Below are 22142 nucleotides of genomic sequence, written 5' to 3'. Positions count from 1 at the left end.
ATTCAACCCCAATAAGCCATCTCCCAGACATATCATAATTAGCTTCACTAAAGTTAACATGAAAGAGAAGATTCTCAAAGCAGCCCGGCGAAAGAAAACTATAACGTACAAAGGTAAGAATATTAGAATAACTGCAGATCTCTCTGCTGAAACTTTTCAAGCCAGAAAAGGCTGGTCATCAACTTTTAATCTCCTAAAGCAAAAAAACTTTCAACCCAGGATCTTGTATCCAGCTAAACTGAGTTTCATCTATGATGGAGAAATTAAATACTTCAATGACATTCATATGTTGAAAAAATTTGCCATAAGTAAACCAGCTCTTCAGGATGTTCTCAGACCTATCCTCCACAATGACCAACCCAATCCTATACCACAAAAGTAAACTCACTCAGAAACTTCGGATCAAACTTCAACTTCCACACTGGCGAAAGGATTAAAAATGTCCACTGGACCTTTGAAAAACTCAATACCCAAAATTCCACCAGACTTATCAATACTCTCCATCAATGTGAATGGCTTAAACTGTCCTCTAAAGAGGCATAGGTTAGCTGACTGGATACAAAAACTCAAGCCAGATATTTGTTGCATACAAGAGTCACATCTCAACTTAAAAGACAAATACAGACTCAGGGTGAAAGGATGGTCATCCATATTTCAGGCAAATGGTAATCAGAAAAAAGCAGGTGTTGCAATTTTATTTGCAGATACAGTAGGCTTTAAACCATCAAAAGTAAGGAAGGACAAGAATGGTCACTTCATATTTGTTAAGGGTAATACTCAATATGACGAGATCTCAATTATTAATATCTATGCACCCAACCAGAATGCACCTCAATTTATAAGAGAAACTCTAACAGACATGAGTAACTTGATTTCCTCCAGCTCCATAATCGTTGGAGATTTCAACACTCCCTTGGCAGTGTTGGATCGATCCTCCAGAAAGAAGCTGAGCAAAGAAATCTTAGATTTAAACCTAACCATCCAATATTTAGATTTAGCAGACATCTACAGAACATTTCATCCCAACAAAACTGAATACACATACTTCTCATCAGCCCACGGAACTTACTCCAAAATTGATCACATTTTAGGTCACAAGTCTAACCTCAGTAAATTTAAAGGAATAGAAATTATTCCATGCATCTTCTTGGACCATCATGGAATAAAACTTGAATTGAGTAACAACAGGAATCTGCATACCCATACAAAAACATGGAAGTTAAATAACCTTATGCTGAATGATAGCTGGGTCAGAGATGAGATTAAGAAAGAAATCACCAATTTTTTGGAACAAAATGACAATGAAGACACAAACTATCAGAACCTCTGGGACACTGCAAAGGCAGTTCTAAAAGGGAAATTTATAGCACTGCAAGCCTTCCTCAAGAGAACGGAAAGAGAGGAAGTTAACAACTTAATGGGACATCTCACGCAACTGGAAAAGGAAGAACATTTCAATCCCAAACCCAGTAGAAGAAAAGAAATAACCAAAATTAGAGCAGAATTAAATGAAATTGAAAAGAATAATACAACAGATCAATAAATCAAAAAGCTGGTTTTTTGAAAAGGTCAATAAAATAGATAAACCTCTGGCCAACCTAATCAGGAAAAAAAGAGTAAAATCTCTAATATCATCAATCAGAAACAACAAAGATGAAATAACCACAGACTCATCAGAAATCCAAAAAATGCTTAATGAATATTACAAGAAACTTTATTCTCAGAAATATGAAAATCTGAAGGAAATAGACCGATACTTGGAAGCACGCCACCTTCCAAGACTTAACCAGAATCAAGTGGAAATGTTGAACAGACCCATATCAAGTTCAGAAATAGCATCAACTATACAAAACCTCCCTAAAAAGAAAAGCCCGGGACCAGATGGTTTCACGTCAGAATTCTACCAAACCTTTAAAGAGGAATTAGTACCTATATTACTCAACCTGTTCCAAAATGTAGAAAAAGAAGGAAGACTACCCAACACGTTCTATGAAGCAAACATCACCCTGATCCCCAAACCAGGAAAAGACCCAACAAGAAAAGAAAATTATAGACCAATATCACTAATGAATATAGATGCAAAAATATTCAACAAGATCCTAACAAACAGAATCCAGCAACACATCAAACAAATTATACATCATGACCAAGTTGGTTTTATCCCAGGGTCTCAAGGCTTGTTCAATATACGTAAATCTATAAATGTAATTCAGCACATAAACAAATTAAAAAACAAAGACCATATGATTCTCTCAATTGATGCAGAAAAAGCTTTTGATAATATCCAGCATCCTTCATGATCAGAACACTCAAGAAAATTGGTCTAGAAGGGACTTTTCTTAAACTGATAGAGGCTATCTACAGCAAACCCACAGCCAATATCATATTGAATGGAGTTAAATTGGAATCATTTCCACTCAGATCAGGAACCAGACAAGGCTGCCCATTGTCTCCATTGCTTTTCAACATTGTAATGGAAGTTTTAGCCACCGCAATTAGGGAAGAAAAGGCGATCAAGGGTATCCATATAGGGTCAGAAGAGATCAAACTCTCGCTCTTCGCAGATGATATGATTGTGTATCTGGAAAACACTAGGGACTCTACTACAAAACTCCTAGAAGTGATCAAGGAATACAGCAGCGTCTCAGGTTACAAAATCAACATTCATAAATCGGTAGCCTTTATATACACCAACAACAGTCAAATTGAAAAAGCAGTTAAGGACTCTATCCCATTCACAGTAGTGCCAAAGAAGATGAAATATTTGGGAATTTACCTAACAAAAGACGTGAAAGATCTCTACAAAGAGAACTATGAAACTCTAAGAAAAGAAATAGCTGAATATGTTAACAAATGGAAAAACATACCATGCTCATGGCTAGGAAGAATCAACATTATCAAAATGTCCATACTACCCAAAGCAATATATAATTTCAACGCACTCCCTATTAAAGCTCCACTGTCATATTTTAAAGATCTTGAAAAAACATTACTTCGTTTTATATGGAATCAGAAAAAACCTCGAATAGCCAAGACATTACTCAGAAATAAAAACAAAACAGGAGGAATCACACTACCAGACCTCAGACTTTACTACAAATCGATAGTGATCAAAACAGCATGGTATTGGCACAAAAACAGAGAAGTAGATGTCTGGAACAGAATAGAGAACCAAGAGATGAATCCAGCTACTTACCGCTATTTGATTTTTGACAAGCCAATTAAAAACATTCAGTGGGGAAAAGATTCCCTATTTAACAAATGGTGCTGGGTGAACTGGCTGGCAACCTGCAGAAGACTGAAATTGGACCCACACCTCTCACCATTAACTAAGATAGACTCTCATTGGATTAAAGATTTAAACTTAAGACATGAAACTATAAAAATACTAGAGGAGAATGCAGGGAAAACCCTTGAAGAAATTGGTCTGGGTGAGTATTTCATGAGGAGAACCCCCCGGGCAATTGAAGCAGCTTCAAAAATACACTACTGGGACTTGATCAAACTAAAAAGCTTCTGCACAGCTAAGAACACAGTAAGCAGAGCAAGCAGACAGCCCTCAGAATGGGAGAAGATATTTGCAGGGTATATCTCTGACAAAGGTTTAATAACCAGAATCCACAGAGAACTCAAACGCATCAGCAAGAAAAAAACAAGGGATCCCATTGCAGGCTGGGCAAGGGATTTGAAGAGAAACTTCTCTGAAGAAGACAGGCGCACGGCCTTCAGACATATGAAAAAATGCTCATCATCTTTAATCATCAGAGAAATGCAAATCAAAACTACTTTGAGATATCATCTAACTCCAGCGAGACTAGCCTATATCACAAAATCTCAAGACCAGAGATGTTGGCGTGGATGCGGAGAAAAGGGAACACTTCTGCACTGCTGGTGGGAATGCAAATTAATACATTCCTTTTGGAAAGGTATATGGAGAACACTCAGAGATCTAAAAATAGATCTGCCATTCAATCCTGTAATTCCTCTGCTGGGCATATATCCAGAAGACCAAAAATCACAACATAACAAAGATATTTGTACCAGAATGTTTATTGCAGCCCAATTCATAATAGCTAAGTCATGGAAAAAGCCCAAGGGCCCATCGATCCACGAATGGATTAATAAATTGTGGTATATGTATACCATGGAATACTATGCAGCCTTAAAGAAAGATGGAGACTTTACCTCTTTCATGTTTACATGGATGGAGCTGGAACATATTCTTCTTAGTAAAGTATCCCAAGAATGGAAGAAAAAATACCCAATGTACACAGCCCTACTATGAAACTAATTTGGGACTCTCACATGAAAGCTATAACCCAGCTACAACTTAACAATAGGGGGAAGTGGGAAAGGGGGTGGGTGGGTAGAGGGAGGGGAATCGGTGGGATCACACCTGTGGTGCATATTACAGGGGTATTTGCGAAACTTGGTAAATGTAGAATGTAAATGTTTTGGCACAGTAACCGAGATAACGCCGGAAAGGCTATGTTAACCACTGTGATAAAAATGTGTCAAATGGTTTATGAAGTGAGTGTATGATGCCCCATAATCATATCATTGTATACAGTTATGATTTAATAAAAAAAAAAAAGAAAAAAAAAGGTACGGGACAGAATGAATCCTTCTGTCAGAGGAGGAACCTGGGACAGCAGTTGAAGTTGAATAGGCATTCAATGAGGTCATCGCAGAGGCTTAAATCATTTTAAAGCAAATAATGTTTTATTTGGCTCCAGCTAAGTCAAACACAAAAATTTGCAGCGTTTAGAAATTTGCTATCAAAGTAGGATAATATATGAGGAGTGATGTAATCCTAAAAGGGCACTGGGAAGGAAAAGTGAGAATAATCAAAGTGCCTTTCATTTCTTTGGAAGAAAATTCCTGTAGCAATGAAGAGGATTTGAATGAAAAGGAAAACGCCTAAATTTGAAAAAAAAAAAAAAAAAAAAGCACTTAAGTGTTTGATGATGAGTTTGAATTCTGTGTTAATGCAATGAAACAACCATGTATATAAATTGTACACAATTTTTGAGCCCATGTATGTGACACATACCTGAATGTATAAAATCAATAATAATCACTTTTGTAGTCTCTCTCAATGTCAAACCTTTCTCTATTCCAGGCCCTGATTACAGAGGAACAGTTATTACCTTTGCAGTGCTAAGTGTCTTAGCTCTCATCAGTGGACTCACTTGGTTTTTCTTCCAAAAGAATCGTTTCCACTGGACACGCTTCTCATCAGTTCGGTATGAACAAGGAGTGAATGAAAATGAGATTATGCTTCCTTCCTTCCATGACTAAATTATTCAAAAAGTTTGCTAATTTGCACTCATATGTTAGGAAAAATGAGCCACTTAAAATTTTCCAGTGTCAGTATTTACTCCGTTCCAAAGTAAAAGTCTTAACTACTGTTTTAGTTGCTTAGGTCGTATGTATATGCCGGTATCCGGAATTGATTGCCCATTAAATGCCACGTTTATAACTCTAATTTATACAACAGAGAGGACTTGAAGTTGGAACCCAAGCCCAAATTGTTTGTAGGGTAATAATTTTAATATGCATTTTCTCTGTAGGAATAGTAACTAGGATTTTTTTTTAATGGACTGTTTCACAAAACTTCTCAGGAAATTAAAATTACCAGGTCACCTACTTTTAATTTTTTATGTCAGATTAATATAAGAGTACAGATGATTAGATTAGATTGTGTTTGCTACATTTGTGTTTGTTATGTAAAGTCCTAGGTGTAATTTTTTTAATTTTTAAAGCATCCAACCAATTACAAAATTAGTACCTCAGGGTTAAAAATCTTAGCTGTAAATAGTATCAACATTGTTTCAAAATAGCCATTTATAGTATTGGGGGAAAATTATTAAAGAATGAGCTGTGCTTACTTTTTATATAGCAAAATGATGCCTCTTGGCAAGATCCTTCTTATACTGCTCCAAAGATATTTCATACTAGTATTATTTAAATGCAAAGGTTTTTTTCTGCTCATAATTGTTCATGAAACAATGGCATTTAAAGATTTAGCACTTACCATTTTCTAAAGTGTCAGAATATTATTTTCAGATTGATTAGGTACTGTGAAACAGCACGTTTTCTCTTTTCTGATGTCGTACGTGTAAATGCTTCCTTCTTAAAGGGACTCAATTAAGTATAAGAATGCTTCACAATTTTACAAAGCGCATTGACTTTTGACTGAGAATTTTTTATTATTTTGTTACTTTTTTATATAAGCTAAATGGAGAAGGGGTACATGAAGGAAATTATCTAACCTGCATTTGTAAAAATAAGGATTTTTCAATGAAACTCTAAACCTTGTAATTACTATTAAAAGACTTAAAGTTATGAATTAAGGAAATACTGTTTTGTGGCTATCACTTAAAATTTTGACACCTAGAATTATTCTTAATAATAGCATCCACTGGATATGGTGAATGTTTTACTTAGCATTTAACTTCTATTTATACTTTAGAGTATTTTTGTATAAAATCCACAGATTTATTTTAAATTTAGAGTATTTACATTATAATAAAGTTGTAAATACATTTTCTAAGACAGTTTTCATGTGGTTTATAGTTATCCTGAAATATTTTTTATTCAATTTGTTAGACGTTCTCTTGTCCCATGATCTCTACAATTTTAGTCATTTGGACTTTCCTCAGAGAAGTGGATGGACTTGATGTGTAAAGTACAGCTGTATATTAGTATAGTAGTGATGTCCTAATAAAGTTGTTTTAAGTAAAAGTGTTGGAGTTAATTCTTGTTAAAAAGAAAATATCTCTAGATTGGGGTTTATTATGTTAGTCATATAGTATGTTGAGAAATAAAGTGTCTAGCTATTGTAAACTGAGGCATTCTTTAAGAGATTTTGTGTACCTTTTTTAAAGGATAAATATAAGCATTCCTACATCTCTGAGTGTTTGATTTTCGTCTCCTTTTCAGATTCCTCTTGCTTAGTGTGTTTTGACTAGTAGGATCAGCAGGGATTCCATCAGTGTCCCACTTACTTCTCATTCTTTATCCTCCCCTTAGGAAATCCTGTCCAGCCCTTCCCCTACAACAACCATTTCCAACCTAATAGTCCAAATGTATAGTTCCGGGTTCATATTTCCCACCACCTACTGGACAATCTATGTGAAAATCCTCAATATGTCCAGAACTGCCTATATTTTATTTATTTGTTTGTTATAGTTTTTTTTTTTTTGAGACCCAGTTTCCCTCTGCTGCCCAGGCTAGATGCAGTGGCATGATTGCAGCACACTGTGATCTCAAACTCCTGGGCTCAAGCAATCCTCCTGCTTCATCCTCCCAAGTAACTAGTCCTACAGGTCTGTGCCACCAAACCCAGCTAATTTTTTGATTTTTTGGCAGATACTGTTTTCACAATGTTGCTTAGGCTGGTCTCAGACACTGACCTCAAGTGATCCTCCTGCTCTAGCCTCCAAAAGTGTTGCCCTTACAGGCCTGAGCCGCCGTGCCAGGCCTGGCACTGCCCATATTCTTTTCCTTCCTCATTTCACTGTTCCAAATGTTGCAGAAGAACTAAAGACAGTCTGCTCCAGTTTTCTCTAACTAATCCAGTTGCCACGTGGGGTCTGACAAAATTGATCTCTTAAATCCAGGCACCTAAAAAGAACAAGTAAATAGGTCTACTGATGAAGTATAACAACCAGTAATCATCCCCTTCTCCCCTTCCCCCCTACACAGCAAGTTCCCATCCCTGATCTTAGGGCAAGATATTGTCATTATCTAGGAATTCTCTCTTCCATATCGATGCTGTAATCTTAATAACCCCCAATCCTGGTATCTCTACTGATATTTTTCTGTAGAAAGTCAGAGGTTCAGATTTTTTTTTTTTTTTTATCTTAGGCTCATTTAATCCTAAAACTCGCTTGGAGAAGCAAAGACCTAACTGTTATTAATTAGTTCAACAATGTTATTGTGCTTGAGAAAACAAATTTTAACTAGTTCTCAAAATAAAGACCTTTTTTTGACTAGACCTCATGATCTGTGAAGTTACCTCTAATGCCCTGTGGATTCTAAATGAAAACATTCTCACTTCATCTACATCTCAACAAATTTAGTATACATGTTATTTCCCTTTTTTCTGAGCTAAGTTAATCACAAACAGAACTTGAGAAACTTCCATTCCCCTAGTTTTTCTTCTTATATTCTATTTCAATTAATATGAAGAAACCATAAAACCATACTCCTTGTCTCACAAGCTAGAAACCCAGAAGTCATCTTTAAATTCTCCTTTCCTCATCCCCCAGTAAAATAATTCTGACAATTTCACCTCAGAGTTCTCACAGAGCAGGTTATCTCCATTGTCGGCTGTATCACTTTAGGTCTTTATCCTGTTTTTCCTCCTGGATTATTTGCAGCAGGCTCTTCACTCATCTCCCTTATCAACCCTTCTCCTTCATCCTGATTTCACCAAGCCTGGGGCTGGGAGAGCTGAAATACACAGAGGGGACTCACCCTCTGTTGTGGCCTGAAGTTGTCTACCCTAACACCTCAGGCCCACAGGCTGCCTAGCAATGCCAAAACCAGGGACCTTGTGGGTGGTTGATCAGTCCTGGGAAGGCTGGGGTCTGAGTTCCCTGGCCAATTACCCTTTTAATGCAATTGATATGGATCCAGTTGCTAAGCAATGGAGAGGCAGGGTCAGGTAAAACTGGATTCTAGGAAGTAGGGAACCAATGATGGCCTTAAGCCAATGCAAATGCAGCACAGTGCTGAAGCCAGAATTGGACAGGAGTGAGCTTAAATGTTAAAGAGAATTTAGGGAATAGGAAACATGAGATTTTCAGAAATATGGTAAAGATGGAAAGGAGAAGGATTGTGTCATAGCCAGAGGGAGAGAAAGGATGAAAATAAATTTTGTGGCTTGGCGGCTGTACCTCAAGCAGCTAAGGCATCAGCCACTTACACCAGAGCTGGCGGGTTCAAATCCAGCCCAGACCTGCCAAACAACAATGACAACTACAACCAAAAAATAGCCGGACGTTGTGGTGGGCGCCTGTAGTCCCAGCTACTTGGGAGGCTGAGGCAAGAGAATCGCTTAAGCCCAGGAGCCGGAGGTTGCTGTGAGCTGTGATGCTACAGCACTCTACCCAGGGCAACAGCTTGAGGCTCTGTCTCAAAAAAAAAGAAAGAAAGAAAATAAATTTTGTTCCAAAGGAGAGGATAAAGAGATTCATTGGTTTAGAAACTGAAAGGAAAAACAAAAATAAAAACCATGGACAGAGAGAAGTTGATGGTGCTCAGGAGAAAGAGGGAGTCATTAGTGGCAGAAGATCTTAGATAGAAGATGAGATGAGCATGGCCATTTTAAGCAGAAAGAAAAACTGAGTTTGGGTGGGATGGGGGAAGCATGTCTTCTTTGAGATCACAAGAAAAGACCTACAGGCTGAGCACTGTGGCTGATGCCTGTAATCTTAGTCCTCTAGAAGGCCAAGATAGATGGATTGCCTCAGCTCAAGAGGTTGAGGCCAGGTTGAGGAAGAGTAAAAATAGGAAAATTAGCTGGGCTGTAGTGAGCACCTGCGGTCCCAGCTATTCAGGAGGCTGAGCCAAGAGTTTGAGGTTGCTTTGAACTATATGCCACAATACTCTACCCAGGGTAACAGAGTGGGACTCTGTCTTTAAAAAAAAAACAAAGAAAGAAAGAAAGAAAAAGAAAAGAAATACAAACAAAACAACCAAGAGAAGACCTGCAGATCAGCATTTGAAGATGTGTGTCTGCATCTGATGGTTCCCACTTTCTTGTTGAGTATTAGAGGGCAAGATCTACTGCTGAGAAAAGCAGGAGTAGAGGAGGGAGTCCTAATTGAACAGAATAATAAAAAATTGAAATAACTACTGAAAGGAATAGGAGAGGACCATGACTGTGGTAAAATAAAATATAAGGATTGCAAAGCAGCATACAGGGCCCACATACTGTAGGCGACAACCAGGAGAATTGACTGATTGCCTGTACCTGTCCTCAGTTACTTCAGTAAAGTTGGGCAAAAGGACCCCAGGTTCAGAGTTGGCCAGGTAAGTGTACGAGAGGAATGAGAAGAACAGAAGATATGGCCCCCACACTGGATGGAGAAGGGAGAAATAAACGGATGAGAAAAATTAGGTCAAAGGACTATAGTCTGGCTTGAGGGAAGCTGAAGTGAGAAAGAAGGAAAAATTGAAAGTATGAGGTGTCACTGGGGGGTTGGATATCACTGTGAGAGATTTAGTGAAATAGCACATTATCCCACATACAGGCAATAAATAGTCTGTTTTATTATATTAGCAAAGAAATTAGACATTGTACGTCAGAATTAACAATGAAAAAACATACCTTTCCATAGTTCCTGAGACTTTGAAAAATAACACTATTAAAATGAGTTATTCGCCTAAATTTGATTGATTCATTAGGATGTCAATTCTATTGCAAATCTAACCAATTGTTGAAAATTAGTTTAATACAAAGTTATCTACATTGATAAAATATACTTTGGCACCTGAGGTAGGACGATGGAAAACAAAATGTTTTCAGTTGCGTGACTACATGGAACTGTCGACTTAACTCAGTTAACTCATAGAACTGTTCACTAACTCAGTGCAGTTAGCAGTGCAAAGGATGCCAGAATAAAGATATGTCAGTATTTAGATGTACAGTACCTTTGGAAGTATTCAGTTTGGGTTTGGTAGAGAATAAACCCATCATTGACAGCTTGAGAAGAAAAATAGAAGTAAGTTGAGCAAGACCTTTATACATTGTCAAAGGGTATGAACGTGGAATGGGTGAGAAAGACCCACAAAAGACCTGGGTTCTGGTTCATTGTTTGGCATTCGCTGTGTGTCCATGGGTAAGTCACATCCCTTCTCTGGGTCTCAATTCCCTTAGTAGTAAATACAGGTGGCCCCAACCACCTCAAACACTCTGTGATTCTCCTTACAGACCCCTTTGCTTAAAGTTCCTTGGTGCAATTGTTTCATTTCAGACTAGACTGTCAGAAACACAGAAAGGGTTAGAAAGAGTTGGAAAGGGTTAGACTTGAATTTTAAAAAGTAGATTTTTGAGCAGTTTTGTGTTTATAGAAAAATTGAGCAGAAAGTATAGAGTTCCCATATACCTCCTCTCACACATACACAGTTTCCCCAATTAATGAAATACACTAATGTATTTTACACTAATGAAATACATTTGTTACAATTGATGCGCCAATATTGGTAACATTTTTTAATTTTTAAAATTTTTAACTATTATGGGTATAGTATAGTACATATTTATAAGGTTCACGTGATGTTTTGATATAAGCATACTATGTGAATTAATCAAATCAGGGCAATATTTATAACATTATTAACTAAAGGCCACAGTTACATTACGGCTCATCTTTGTTTCATGCATTCTATGGCTTTTGACAAATGTATGATGATACACAGCTACCATTCCAGTATCAGACGGGATGATTTCATGGCTCTGAAAACTTACTCACCTCTTCCTTCTCTCCCAACCTCAACCCCTAACATAACTTATCTTTTTGTTGTCTCTATAGTTTTGTCTTGTCTAAAATGTCACATAGTTGGAATCACACAGCATTGTAGCCTTTTCAGGTTGGCTTCTTTTACATAGCAATACACATTTAAGGTTCCTCCATGGCTTTTCGTGGCTTGATAGCTCATTTCTTTTAGCAATGATTAATGTACTTTTTTTTCGTTTTGTTTTAAATAGAGACAGAGTCTGGCTCTGTCACCCAGGATCCAGTGCAGTGGCACAATCATAGTTCCCTGCAGCCTTTAACTCCTGAGCACAAGCAATCCTTCCACTTCAGCTTCCTGAATAGCTGAGATTCCAGACATGAGCCACCAGGCCCTGCCTGGATATTTCATTGTACGGATGTACCACTTTTTATCCATTCACCTATTGGAGGACATCTTGATTACTTCCACATTTTGGCAATTATGGAGCTGCTACAAATACTCATGTGCAGGTTTTTGTGTGTAGGTTAAGTTTTCAACTAATTTATGTAAATACCCAGGAGCAAGATTACTAAATCATATAGTAAGAGTATGTTTTAGTTTCGTAAGAAGCTTCCAAACTGTCTTCCAAAGTAACGGTACCATTTTGGATTCGCACCACCAGCAGTTAATGAGCGTTCTTGTTGCTTCACATCTTTGCTAGCACTTGGTATTATGTTTTGCATTTTGGTAATTCTGATAGGTGTGTACTGGTATTTCATTTTTGTTTTAATTTGCCATTCTCTTGTAACATATGATGTTGAGCATCTTTACCTAAGTTTATTTGCCATTAATTCGTTTTCTCATTGTTGAATTTAGATTTGATTTTATAGGACTCTTTTGCCAGTGATATGAGGCTTACACAAACAGCCCTTCTTGGCCCTGGCTTGTGTTGTTTGGCTCCAAAGGTCTTCACGGATCAAATTATAATTGCAGAGTTTGTGCATATATAATAGTTTAAGGACTCCATCCCGAAGTTAGCAACACAGACAGGTCGTCTAAGAAGCATAATCTACTGGGAAGAGCCTTTGAAAAGGTTTCTGGCCATTAGATCCGAAGGAGAAAGCAGGCAGACCCCACCTTAGCCAAGTGACCAAAGATAACATCAAAGACATATTGACATCGTGCCCCCACCGTAGCCCCCCAGCAGGGCACATTACTTCCGTGGTACCCTTGCCAAAAAAAGCATAACCTGAACCCAATCAGGAGGAAACATCAGACAAAGGGAAACTGAGGGACATTCTACAAAATGGCCAGTTCTCTTTCAACGTGTGACAAAAAATGACAGAGGACTGTCCCAGATTAAAGAGGACTAAGGAGGCATGACATCTCAATGCATGTGCAGTCCTGTATTGGGTCCGAAAACAAAACCATTAGGGATAATTGAATAAATGCGATAAGCGCTGCAGCTTCCTTAGTAGTTTTTATACCAGCGCTGATTTCCGGGGTTTGATCTCGTACCGGGGTTATATAAGATGTTGATATTTAGAGAAGTGGGCCTAAGGGTTACGAAATGTTTTTGTTGTATTCTTGCAACATTTTTTAAAGTCTGAAATTATCTCAGTTCAAATGAAACGTTAAAAAAACATTAAAGAGAGAAGTTCCAGAAGGCAGCGCGCAGGCCGGTCCGCGGGACCTGAGGGGCCGCGCGCTCCCCGGGGTCCCCTCCTTGCCCCCTGTTCCCCCCGGGCATCCTCTGCGCACCCCGCCCGCACCCCGCACCCCGGGACCCCTCCCCGCCACCCGGGGCATCTTCCCCGCACCCCGGGGCCCCGTCTCCGCCCCCCGGTAACCCTCTCCGCACCCCGCACCCCGGGGCCCTGTCTCCGACCCTGGGTAACCCTCTCTGCACCCCGCACCCCACATCCCCTCCCCGCCCCCCGCTCTCCCGGGGCACCCTCCCGCACCCCGCACCCCGCTCCCCGGGGCCTCCTCACCCCCACCCGGGGAACCCTCTCCGCACCCCGCTCCCCGGAGCCCCTCCCCGCCCCAGGCCGTACTCCACACCCCGCCCGCCCCGCGGTGGGAGGGGTCGGCCCCGCGCTCCGCGCCGCCCGGAGGCGCCTCCCCCGCGCTCCCGCTCCCGGCCCGCGCCGCCGTCATGCCCCGGGCCGCGCTGCCCCGTCTCCTGCTGCCGCTGCTGGGCCTCGCCGCCGCTACGCTCGCGGGTAAGCCGCCCCCTGCCGCGCCCCGTCCTCGGCCCGGGAGCCCCGACCGCGAGCGCCCGCCCGCCCGCGCGCAGCCCGGCGCCCCTGCGGGCCCGGGAGTCTTGTCCTCCCCGAGTCGCCTCTGCGGGTTCAGTGGGGTCCGAGGGGCGCCTTCGGGGGAGGGGGCGGCCGGGGACTCGAGGGGCCTATCTGGTCCCACGGCATCTACATCCTCAGCGCAGACCCTGCTCCCGGGAAGCCCCCCACCATGGGTCTGACTGACCGGAGGGCAGGGGGCTTAGAGAGCGGACGGGGACGGATTCGGGGCGTTTCGGAGGACACGGGAAGCGGGGACGTTGCCTGCATAGATGTCCCCGCGGGTGCCCGGCCGGGAAGGGGCGGGCAGGGGGCGGGGGGGCTGGACGCAGCTGGCCCGCTTTTGCAAGCGGCGTTGTTTGTCCAGTCGGTTGGCGTTCAAGTTGTTGAAACAGGAAAACAGTTCTGCCAAATAACCCCTGGATTCCAGAGAAGCGTGGACGCGGGAGCTTGGACCCCGCCTGCCCCGAGGGATTTAAAAATCCTCGTCCAGTCCGTTGTTGTGCAAGTGACATCTGAAAAATTACACACGATTAGTCATTTCCATAGTGACTCGTGAGGAAAATACACGGTTCTGTTGGCTATATTTAAAAAAAAAAGTTTTCCATACAAGCATGTCAAAAATGTGTTGATAGGGAAACTCAGGGGAAGAAAGGTTTCTAAAATCGCTATTGATTGAACAATTCCAGGAATTAAAGAGCAAATTAAACAAGAACTAAAGGAATACTTGTGTGGGCTTAAAGTGAAGTGATTATGCAAGAAATCCTCCACCCTCCCAGTTTCACTGACTTTTAAAGATAAGTTCCCGTTCAAAGCCTGGGGACAGGCAAGAATATTTCAAAGAACCTCATGTTGGAGGTAGCGGCTTAGGAAGCAGCTCTGAACTTGCCTACAGACTCAAGGCTCCTTTCCGAAAAGCTTGGTGGACCAGCATTTATGACCAGTTATGCCATCTGCTGCCTATCAAAGGAGCAGAAACAAGATGTGCCGATTTTCACACTGTTCAGAGTGAAAACATTAATTTTAACCAAGACAGGGCTGGACCATTCCTGACTTCCTTATGCACACCCACCTTCTTGACAGCCAGAAACATCTGGACTCCCACTTAACCCACCTTCTACACTGCCATGCATTTGAACTTTAGGCTAGTCGGGTTTTCTTGTCAGATTTTTTAAGAAAATCGGTTTCTAGATTTTGGTATCTCTCTCCTTCAGAGAACTTATTTTGACCAGCAATAGATGACAAACTTTTCATTGGAAAGTTTTGTTGTCTTGTAAGTCCAGGGTGGTGGATATAGGCTTTTCAAGACCTTTAGAAGTGCATGTCGATAAATTAATGTTGTTAATCAGCTCCTCTCAGTCAGGAAGCTTTAAAGATTAATTTAGAAAGAACTTTGGCCTCTCCGGTTACCCAGTTTATCAGCACTTCAGTAAAGTGGAGGTAATACTTACCTTAGAGGGTTACTGTGAGCACTCAGTGAAAACACCAGGTCTAGTACCTGTTACGGGCTTGGTAAATCTTGGTTTCCTTCCCTTTGTTCTCATCAAACAAAATGAAGGGTAATTACTGCAACCAGAAAATATGATTTGCACACACCTTACCTGTGTTGAATGCTATGGTTTGCATACACCTTACCTGTGTTGAATGCTTATGGTCACTAAGCGCATTCACAGCCATGATGTTACCGGGCTGTGTATGTTTTTCATCAGAATGCCTCACAGATCTCCTATCCAGACGGGATCAAGATTCATGTTTGGCTTAGAACTACATGAAGAAGGAGTTTTCTGATGAATGGGAAATACTCAAGAAAAGCTCTTTACAGTATTGCATAAGGTCTAAATTTAATGTTGAAATGGAAATTATTGTTATTCTGTTACTTTGGGGTTTATTGGTGATCTTATGTAGTTCTTGGTTACTATCTTGAAAGTCACGATAGACAAGACATTCTTTAAATTCTTGAGTGAGGACCCGTAGCATTTCCTTTCAAAAGTGTTTCTGTAATGGTGGTTTGGGGGATGGTACATGACAAGTATATGTTTATTGGGTCAGTGATTTCCCATGGGATGGGTGAAAATAAGCACGGTCAGATTTAAGTCCTCATTCCGTGGCCATTATGTGGATCAGAATCTAGCTTTTTACTTTTGAATTGTCATAGCCTACAAGCCTTTGATGAGCTGCCCGTCTTGCTCCCTGACGGTATCTCTTGCCACCGGTCCTACCCTTCATTCTGTGTATCCTCCAATACCTGCTGGTCTTTCTGCATCGACCACCTCCCCTAAGTCCTTGGACGGCTGCTCCCACCCCACCACTCTGACTTCCGTTTGTATGTACCTCCGAGGCTTCCCTGAACGCCCCACGTTCTCTTTCACATTTCCATGTTATTCCTGTTTCAGAGCCTTTCGGAATGCATCCTACTCATTTGTCCTCTTGTTGCTCCTCTTTCTGAAGGAAGCTCAGAACAGCAGTAATTTTACTGTCTTGTGGATTTTTGTTTTGATTTGTGCATCTAATTTATTCTAATTTATAATAAAGGGATGAAAAATGTAGGTGAATAATTTAAAAAGCACAGAGGATAATTGGATTGAAATTTCTTTCAAATTATGTTACTTCTGCCATGCACTCATTTTATAATTGAATTCAAAGGATTAAATCCTCTTAATCTGTTGATGCCACTTTTTTTGACCCTTGTGGATGGCACAGTTATATTTCAGGAAAAGTTATTTTAGATTAGAGTATTTTTATAAAATTTGAAATGCTAATGTTTATTTTTCTTGTATTATTTCAAAACTTCTCTCATAATTGAGAAGCCTTTAATGGCTAACTTATGTGTTGAAAACTGGTTTTGCAACAGGGTTATCTTCCATAATTTTTCATTGTATATATGAAGTATTTTACTCTGTTACTGGGTTACTGTAGATTTTGAGGGTGGATCTTGAGACTGAATCTGTAAAAAAATAGACCAGTGATGCTCTGTACAGAAAGGTGCAGATTAACAGTGGCACACCCCTTTTGTGAATGAATATCATGAGAGCTGTTCTGAGGAGGGAGATGACGGGAGAAGATGGAGGTGACACCTTGGTAGCTAAGTTGGGAAGGGTGATAGAGAGAGGGGATGGATGTCAGAGTAGCTCTGTTTCTTTGAGATCTGGGGAGATCTTACAGCCTGGAGTTCAGCCACAGATTAGTCAGGGACTTGGAATAGCCCCTTTCTCCTCTGTAAGTGTAATAAATAGCCCTTCTTCTGTGTTCCTGCCACAGTTGCCCTTGTGGAAGGTAAGTAACTGTAACTCAGTATCTGTTTTTTTGTTTTGTTTTTTTGCGATAGAGTCTCACTTCGTTGCCCTTGGTAAAGAGCCATGCCCTCATAACTACAGAAACCTCAAACTCGTTGGCTCAAGCCAGTCTCTGGCTTCAGCTTTTCATTTTTAGTAGAGATGGGGGTCTCACTCTTGCTCAGGCTGGTCTCAAACTCTTGATCTCAAGCGATTCTCACCCACCTTGGCCTCCCAGAGTGCTAGGATTACAGGCGTGACCTACCATGCCCATCATGTAACTCATATCTTAATGGGAAAGGAACAAAGGTCTTATTAGTGACCAGAAAAAGAAAAGTAAAATCTTTGCCTTTCCTTTGTTAACTTTTAAGACAAGTATGTTCCAAGGATCACTTCCTCCTATGCTGCGCTTGCTTTAAAAAGAAAAAGAAGAGGAAGAGGCAGCAGCAAAGAAGAACTTATAAAGGAACAGAGAGTTCTATTTGATTTGACTCTTAATACAAAGTATTCCTGTGGATATGACATTTTATTCTCTTAGCACGTGGTAATTTTAGACTGAAGACGTATATGGAAACTTTTGGAGTTATGCTAAATACAGCTTTTAAAATTTTTGTCAGCCTCCTAAATTTCCGTACATGTTAAATTAATAGAATTATAAAATTAGAAAATCCCTAAAGATTAGGTGCATTATTAATAACAACCTATCTTTCAGGACTGCTGTGAAGAAGTAAGGGTAACAGGCACTTTGCAGAGAGCTTAGTGGGCAGACTTTTAATTATAACAGGATTATAGCAAAGATACTTAGCATTGAAGATGACATAGGTTAGCCTTCTGCTCAGGAGGTCTGTGAACCTCAGTAACTCTCCTCACAGGAGTTACGCAGCCACTATTTCAACATAATTTTTCAGCATGTCCTTTGAGAAGTGCTTAACACTTGTTCTGGGACACATGTTTGGATCTATAACATGAGAAGAGAGGCTCTATGTTGAATTACCTGGCGTTTACTGCTAATGCTGAAATGAGCCTAAGGAGAACGCGGTTGAAAACTTTGGGGACGTGAGTCAACAGTCTGTTTTCTATTTTTCTGCATTTCTGCATAAAGAGGCACTTTTTGGTTTTGATTTTTTTGTATTGCCACATTCAGATACTACTTAAGTTACAATGGGGCTGTGTCCCGATAAAACCCATTGTAAAGTTAAAAAATAAGTCAGGCATCCTAAGTTGGTGACCATCTCTGTATTACTTATTTAATTATTCAACATTGGTCTTTGAGTACCTAGTTATCATCATCCTCATCATACTTACTACTCTCTCTGGGGCTTTGTCCCACCCAGATATCCACATGACTTTTTCCTTCAGCTCCTCCAGATCTTCATATGTCACCTTTATGATGAGATCTTGCTTGGACACCTTTCTAAAATTGCATCCCTAATCCTTATGCCCACACTCAGGATCTTCCTTCTCTATGTTTGGGGGGTTGTTTTGTATTGTTAGAGATGGGTCTTGCTATGTTTCCTAGGCTGAAGTGCAGTGGCTCTTCACAGGCATGATCATAGGGTACTGTAGACTTAAACTCTTGGCCTTAAGTGGTCTGCCTGCCTCAGGCTCTGAGTAGCACATGCCACTGCTCCTGGCTTCTTGTCTGTTTTTTATCCTTAGTACTTATTAATATCTGGGGTCACCAGCCTGAGACAGCTCCCAAAGATTCTAACTTCTTGATATTCATACTCTTGTACCGTATGAATACTCCCACACTGAATAGGGCTGACCTCTATAATTGTGATGGTTAATTTTATGACATGATTTCAGGTGTGTCTGTGAGGGTGTCTCTGGAAAAAATTAGCACCTGAATCGCTAAGACTGAGTAAAGAAGGTCCACCGTCATCAGGGTGACGATATCATCCAGTCTGTTGAGGACCTGGATAGAACTAAAAGGCTGAGGAAGGTAGAATTCCCTCTCTATGCCTGAGCTGACACATCTGTCTTCTCCCTCCATGGGACATCCGAGATCATGATTCTCTGGCCTAAAGACACTGCTTCCCCACCACTGGTTGTTAGGCCTTTGTACCCAGACTAAATTACACCACCAGTTTTCCTGGTTCTCCGGATTGCAGCGGGCAGATTGTAGGACTGCTTAGCCTCCATAACCATGTGAGCCAATTCCTATAATAAATCAATCCTCCCCCACACCCTCTCCTATTGGTGCATATATCTTCTATTGGTTCTGTTTCTCTGACTAATGCAATAACTAATAGGGTATTATGGAAATAACGGAGTATGACAATCAAGTCTGGATTACACATGTGTAAGGCATTGAACTTCCATCTCAAAGGAGAGCAAGCCTTTGACTCACTCACTTTGGGGCAGCGGTTCTCAACCTGTGGGTTGCGACCCCTTTGTAACAAAGAAAATACATGGCGGCATTAGGAAGGTTGAGAACCACTGCTCTGGGGGAAGCCACTTGCTGTGTCATCAGAACCCTCATGTACCTCTGTAGAGAAGTCTACATGGTGAGAAAGTGAGGTGTCCTGCCCACAGCCAGCACCAACTCACCATCCTTGTCAGTGAGCCTTCTTGAGGCTGATCCTCCAAGCCCTGTTCAGTTTTCAGAGGGCTGTAGCCCTCGCCAGTATGTTGACTACACCTTCATTAGAAACCCCAAGCCAGAATCATTCAGGTAAGCAGCTGTTTCTAAATTCCTAACCCAGAGCAACTGTGTGGGAGAATAAATGTTTCTCCTGTTAAAGTGTTCATGAGTTACACAGCAGTAGAGCTAACAATTTTTTACTTACTTACCTTTTGTAGGTCTGCCTCAGTTAGTATACAAGCTCCAGGAAGGCGAGAATTTTTTTTCCTTTGTGTTCACTGTGGAATCCCAAACACTTAGAATGTTCTCATAGCAGCCCCCTCAGATAGGTAGTGTTATCATCCCCATTTTACAAATAAGAAAACTAGGATACAATAAGGTTAAGTAACGTATCTAAGGTGATGTAGTCAGAGCCAGACTTTTCTCCATAGCCTGATGTGCTTACCCAGGGCCCTGCACTGCCCCTGTTCTGTGCATGCCATCCTGTGTTATGTTTAAGACAGTGTGATAGGGCGGCTAGGGCGCCGGCCCCATATACTGAGGGTGGCAGGTTCAAACCCGGCCCCGGCCGAACTGCAACAAAAAAACAGCCAGGTGTTGTGGTGGGTGCCTGTAGTCCCAGCTACTCGGAAGGCTGAGGCAAGAGAATCGCTTGAGCCCAAGAGTCCGAGGTTGCTGTGAGCTATGACACCTAGGCACTGTACCAGGGGCAACAAAATGAGACACTGTCTCAAAAAAAAAAAAAAAAAAAGAAAGAAAGAAAGAGAAGGAGGGAGGGAAGGAAAACTTCCTCAATCAAAAGCTGACTTACTCTAGGCTAAGCAGCAGGCCAAGACGGAACCTGGTGTAAGAACTCTAAGTCCATTTAACTACTCATAGTAGCCTCAGCTTTCTTACTAATCTTGCATCTCTAGCATCTGGGGTAACCTGAACATGTCTTTAGTTCTTGTAACCAGAAAAGCCTTCTCATGCAAAGGATAGTAAAAAGTCCTGTGAAAGTTCAGAATAGTCAGAGTTTACAGGTAAGAGATGGACACACTTCATGGAGAATTGACACAAGACTGGCCACTGAAGTAAGAATGTACTTTAATTAGTGGTTTAGAAATAAGAGATCATTTTATTTTATAAAGTAGAAGAACTACAAGTATACAAAGAAGTAATTTGTAAATTTTGCTTGATTTGCATATTGATTATATTTTGTGTGCTTATCAGACATGCTTTATTTCAAAAAGCAATATCTCAAAAATTTGTATATGTTTTTGAGTTATTTATTGCCAATAGAAAACACTGTTTTTAACTTTGGAAATAATACAAGAGAGCATTTATCAGCCCGTGTCTCAAGAACTTCCAATGACTTATAAAAATGTTTGGGGTGTCATAAAATGTGGTGGGAGGGAGAAATCTGCCTTTTATGTCCTAGTTCACTCTTTCAGCAAATACCAATGTAGTGTTTACTAGATGCCAGTCACTGGTATTCCCTCTGCTTAGACTTTAATTTTTCTTTTTCCTTTTTTGCATGGCAAACTCCTGTTTATCCTGTGAGATGTAACATATAACTCAAATGTTATCAACTTATAAAAGATGGAATTCTGCTTCTGTCTATAATGGGGTGAGAGACTCATATTTCCACTAAGAACAATTAGAAAATCTAGATAAAATTCTGTAAGAATTGTTTTTTGCAGGCATCAGAGAGCTGCTAAGGCAGTTGGCTGAGGTGAACCCAACACTGTGTATATTGCTTTTTTCCTTAGGACAGTTGCTAAAATGTTAAGCTAAAAGCAAAGCCAAGTTTGTGGCAGTCTCATGGTATGTTAAGGAAACTAGAAATTTGAGTTCTACTCATCAAAGAAGAGGAGCTTCTAGTTAATAGCCAGGCATTCAGCTGGGATCCATAGGTCTTGGGCCTTGCAAAGACTAATACCTTCTCAGGTTGATTTAATCCCTAATAGGTTTAATGTGGATTTTGCAATTCTAGCTTCCTATCAGAATTCTTTCTAGAGGAGAATAACATCATTTAGAGGATCTACAATTTTCTTGTATAGGAATGGAATACAGAGCTACCTGGCAGAACAAAAAACAGGCCCAAGGAAGTTAGGGGTGAAGAGAAGAAGCAGAGAACAGACTAATAGGTGATCCAGAAATTAGATTTCTCAGAAATGGGCTTTAAAATAACTAACTGGCTCGGTGCCCATAGCTCAGTGATTAGGGCACTGGCCACATACCAGGGCTGGAGGGTTCGAACCCACCCGGGCCTACTAACCAACAATGACAACTACAACAAAAAAATAGCTGGGCGTTGTGGCGGGTGCCTATAGTCCTGGCTACTTGGGAGTCTGAGGCAAGAGAATCACTTAAGCCCAAAAGTGTGAGGTTGCTGTGAGCTGTGACGCCATGGCACTCTACCGAGGGTGACACAGTGAGACTCTGTCTCAAAAAATATAAAATAAAACAACTATGATAAATTCAATAATAGAGACAATAAGATTGAGGATTTCACCAGAGACCTAGAATTTATAAAAATGTAAACAAATG

At 40.7% G+C, this 22142-nt stretch overlaps 1 protein-coding gene across 4 annotated transcripts in view; it reads left to right on the top strand.

The window, feature by feature from the left end:
- The window catches only part of LOC128589810 (CD302 antigen), a 190133-nt gene that overhangs the window by 134474 nt on the left and 33517 nt on the right, over positions 1-22142 (top strand). For 2 of the 4 annotated variants that reach the window (XM_053596507.1, XM_053596506.1), the window contains exon 35: positions 5123-6902. The exons of 1 other annotated variant lie outside the window; for it this stretch is intronic. In XM_053596507.1, the coding sequence (XP_053452482.1) occupies positions 5123-5301 (179 nt within the window). In that variant the 3' untranslated portion in view covers positions 5302-6902. Of the gene's footprint in view, positions 1-5122; positions 6903-13505; positions 13677-22142 lie in introns of those variants that run through there. One more of the 4 variants, XM_053596508.1, reaches the window with a different exon arrangement.

This window comes from Nycticebus coucang, chromosome 7 (genome assembly GCF_027406575.1).
Source record: "Nycticebus coucang isolate mNycCou1 chromosome 7, mNycCou1.pri, whole genome shotgun sequence".
Lineage (NCBI taxonomy): Eukaryota > Metazoa > Chordata > Mammalia > Primates > Lorisidae > Nycticebus > Nycticebus coucang.
This window is presented reverse-complemented; position numbering and strand designations above follow the sequence as displayed.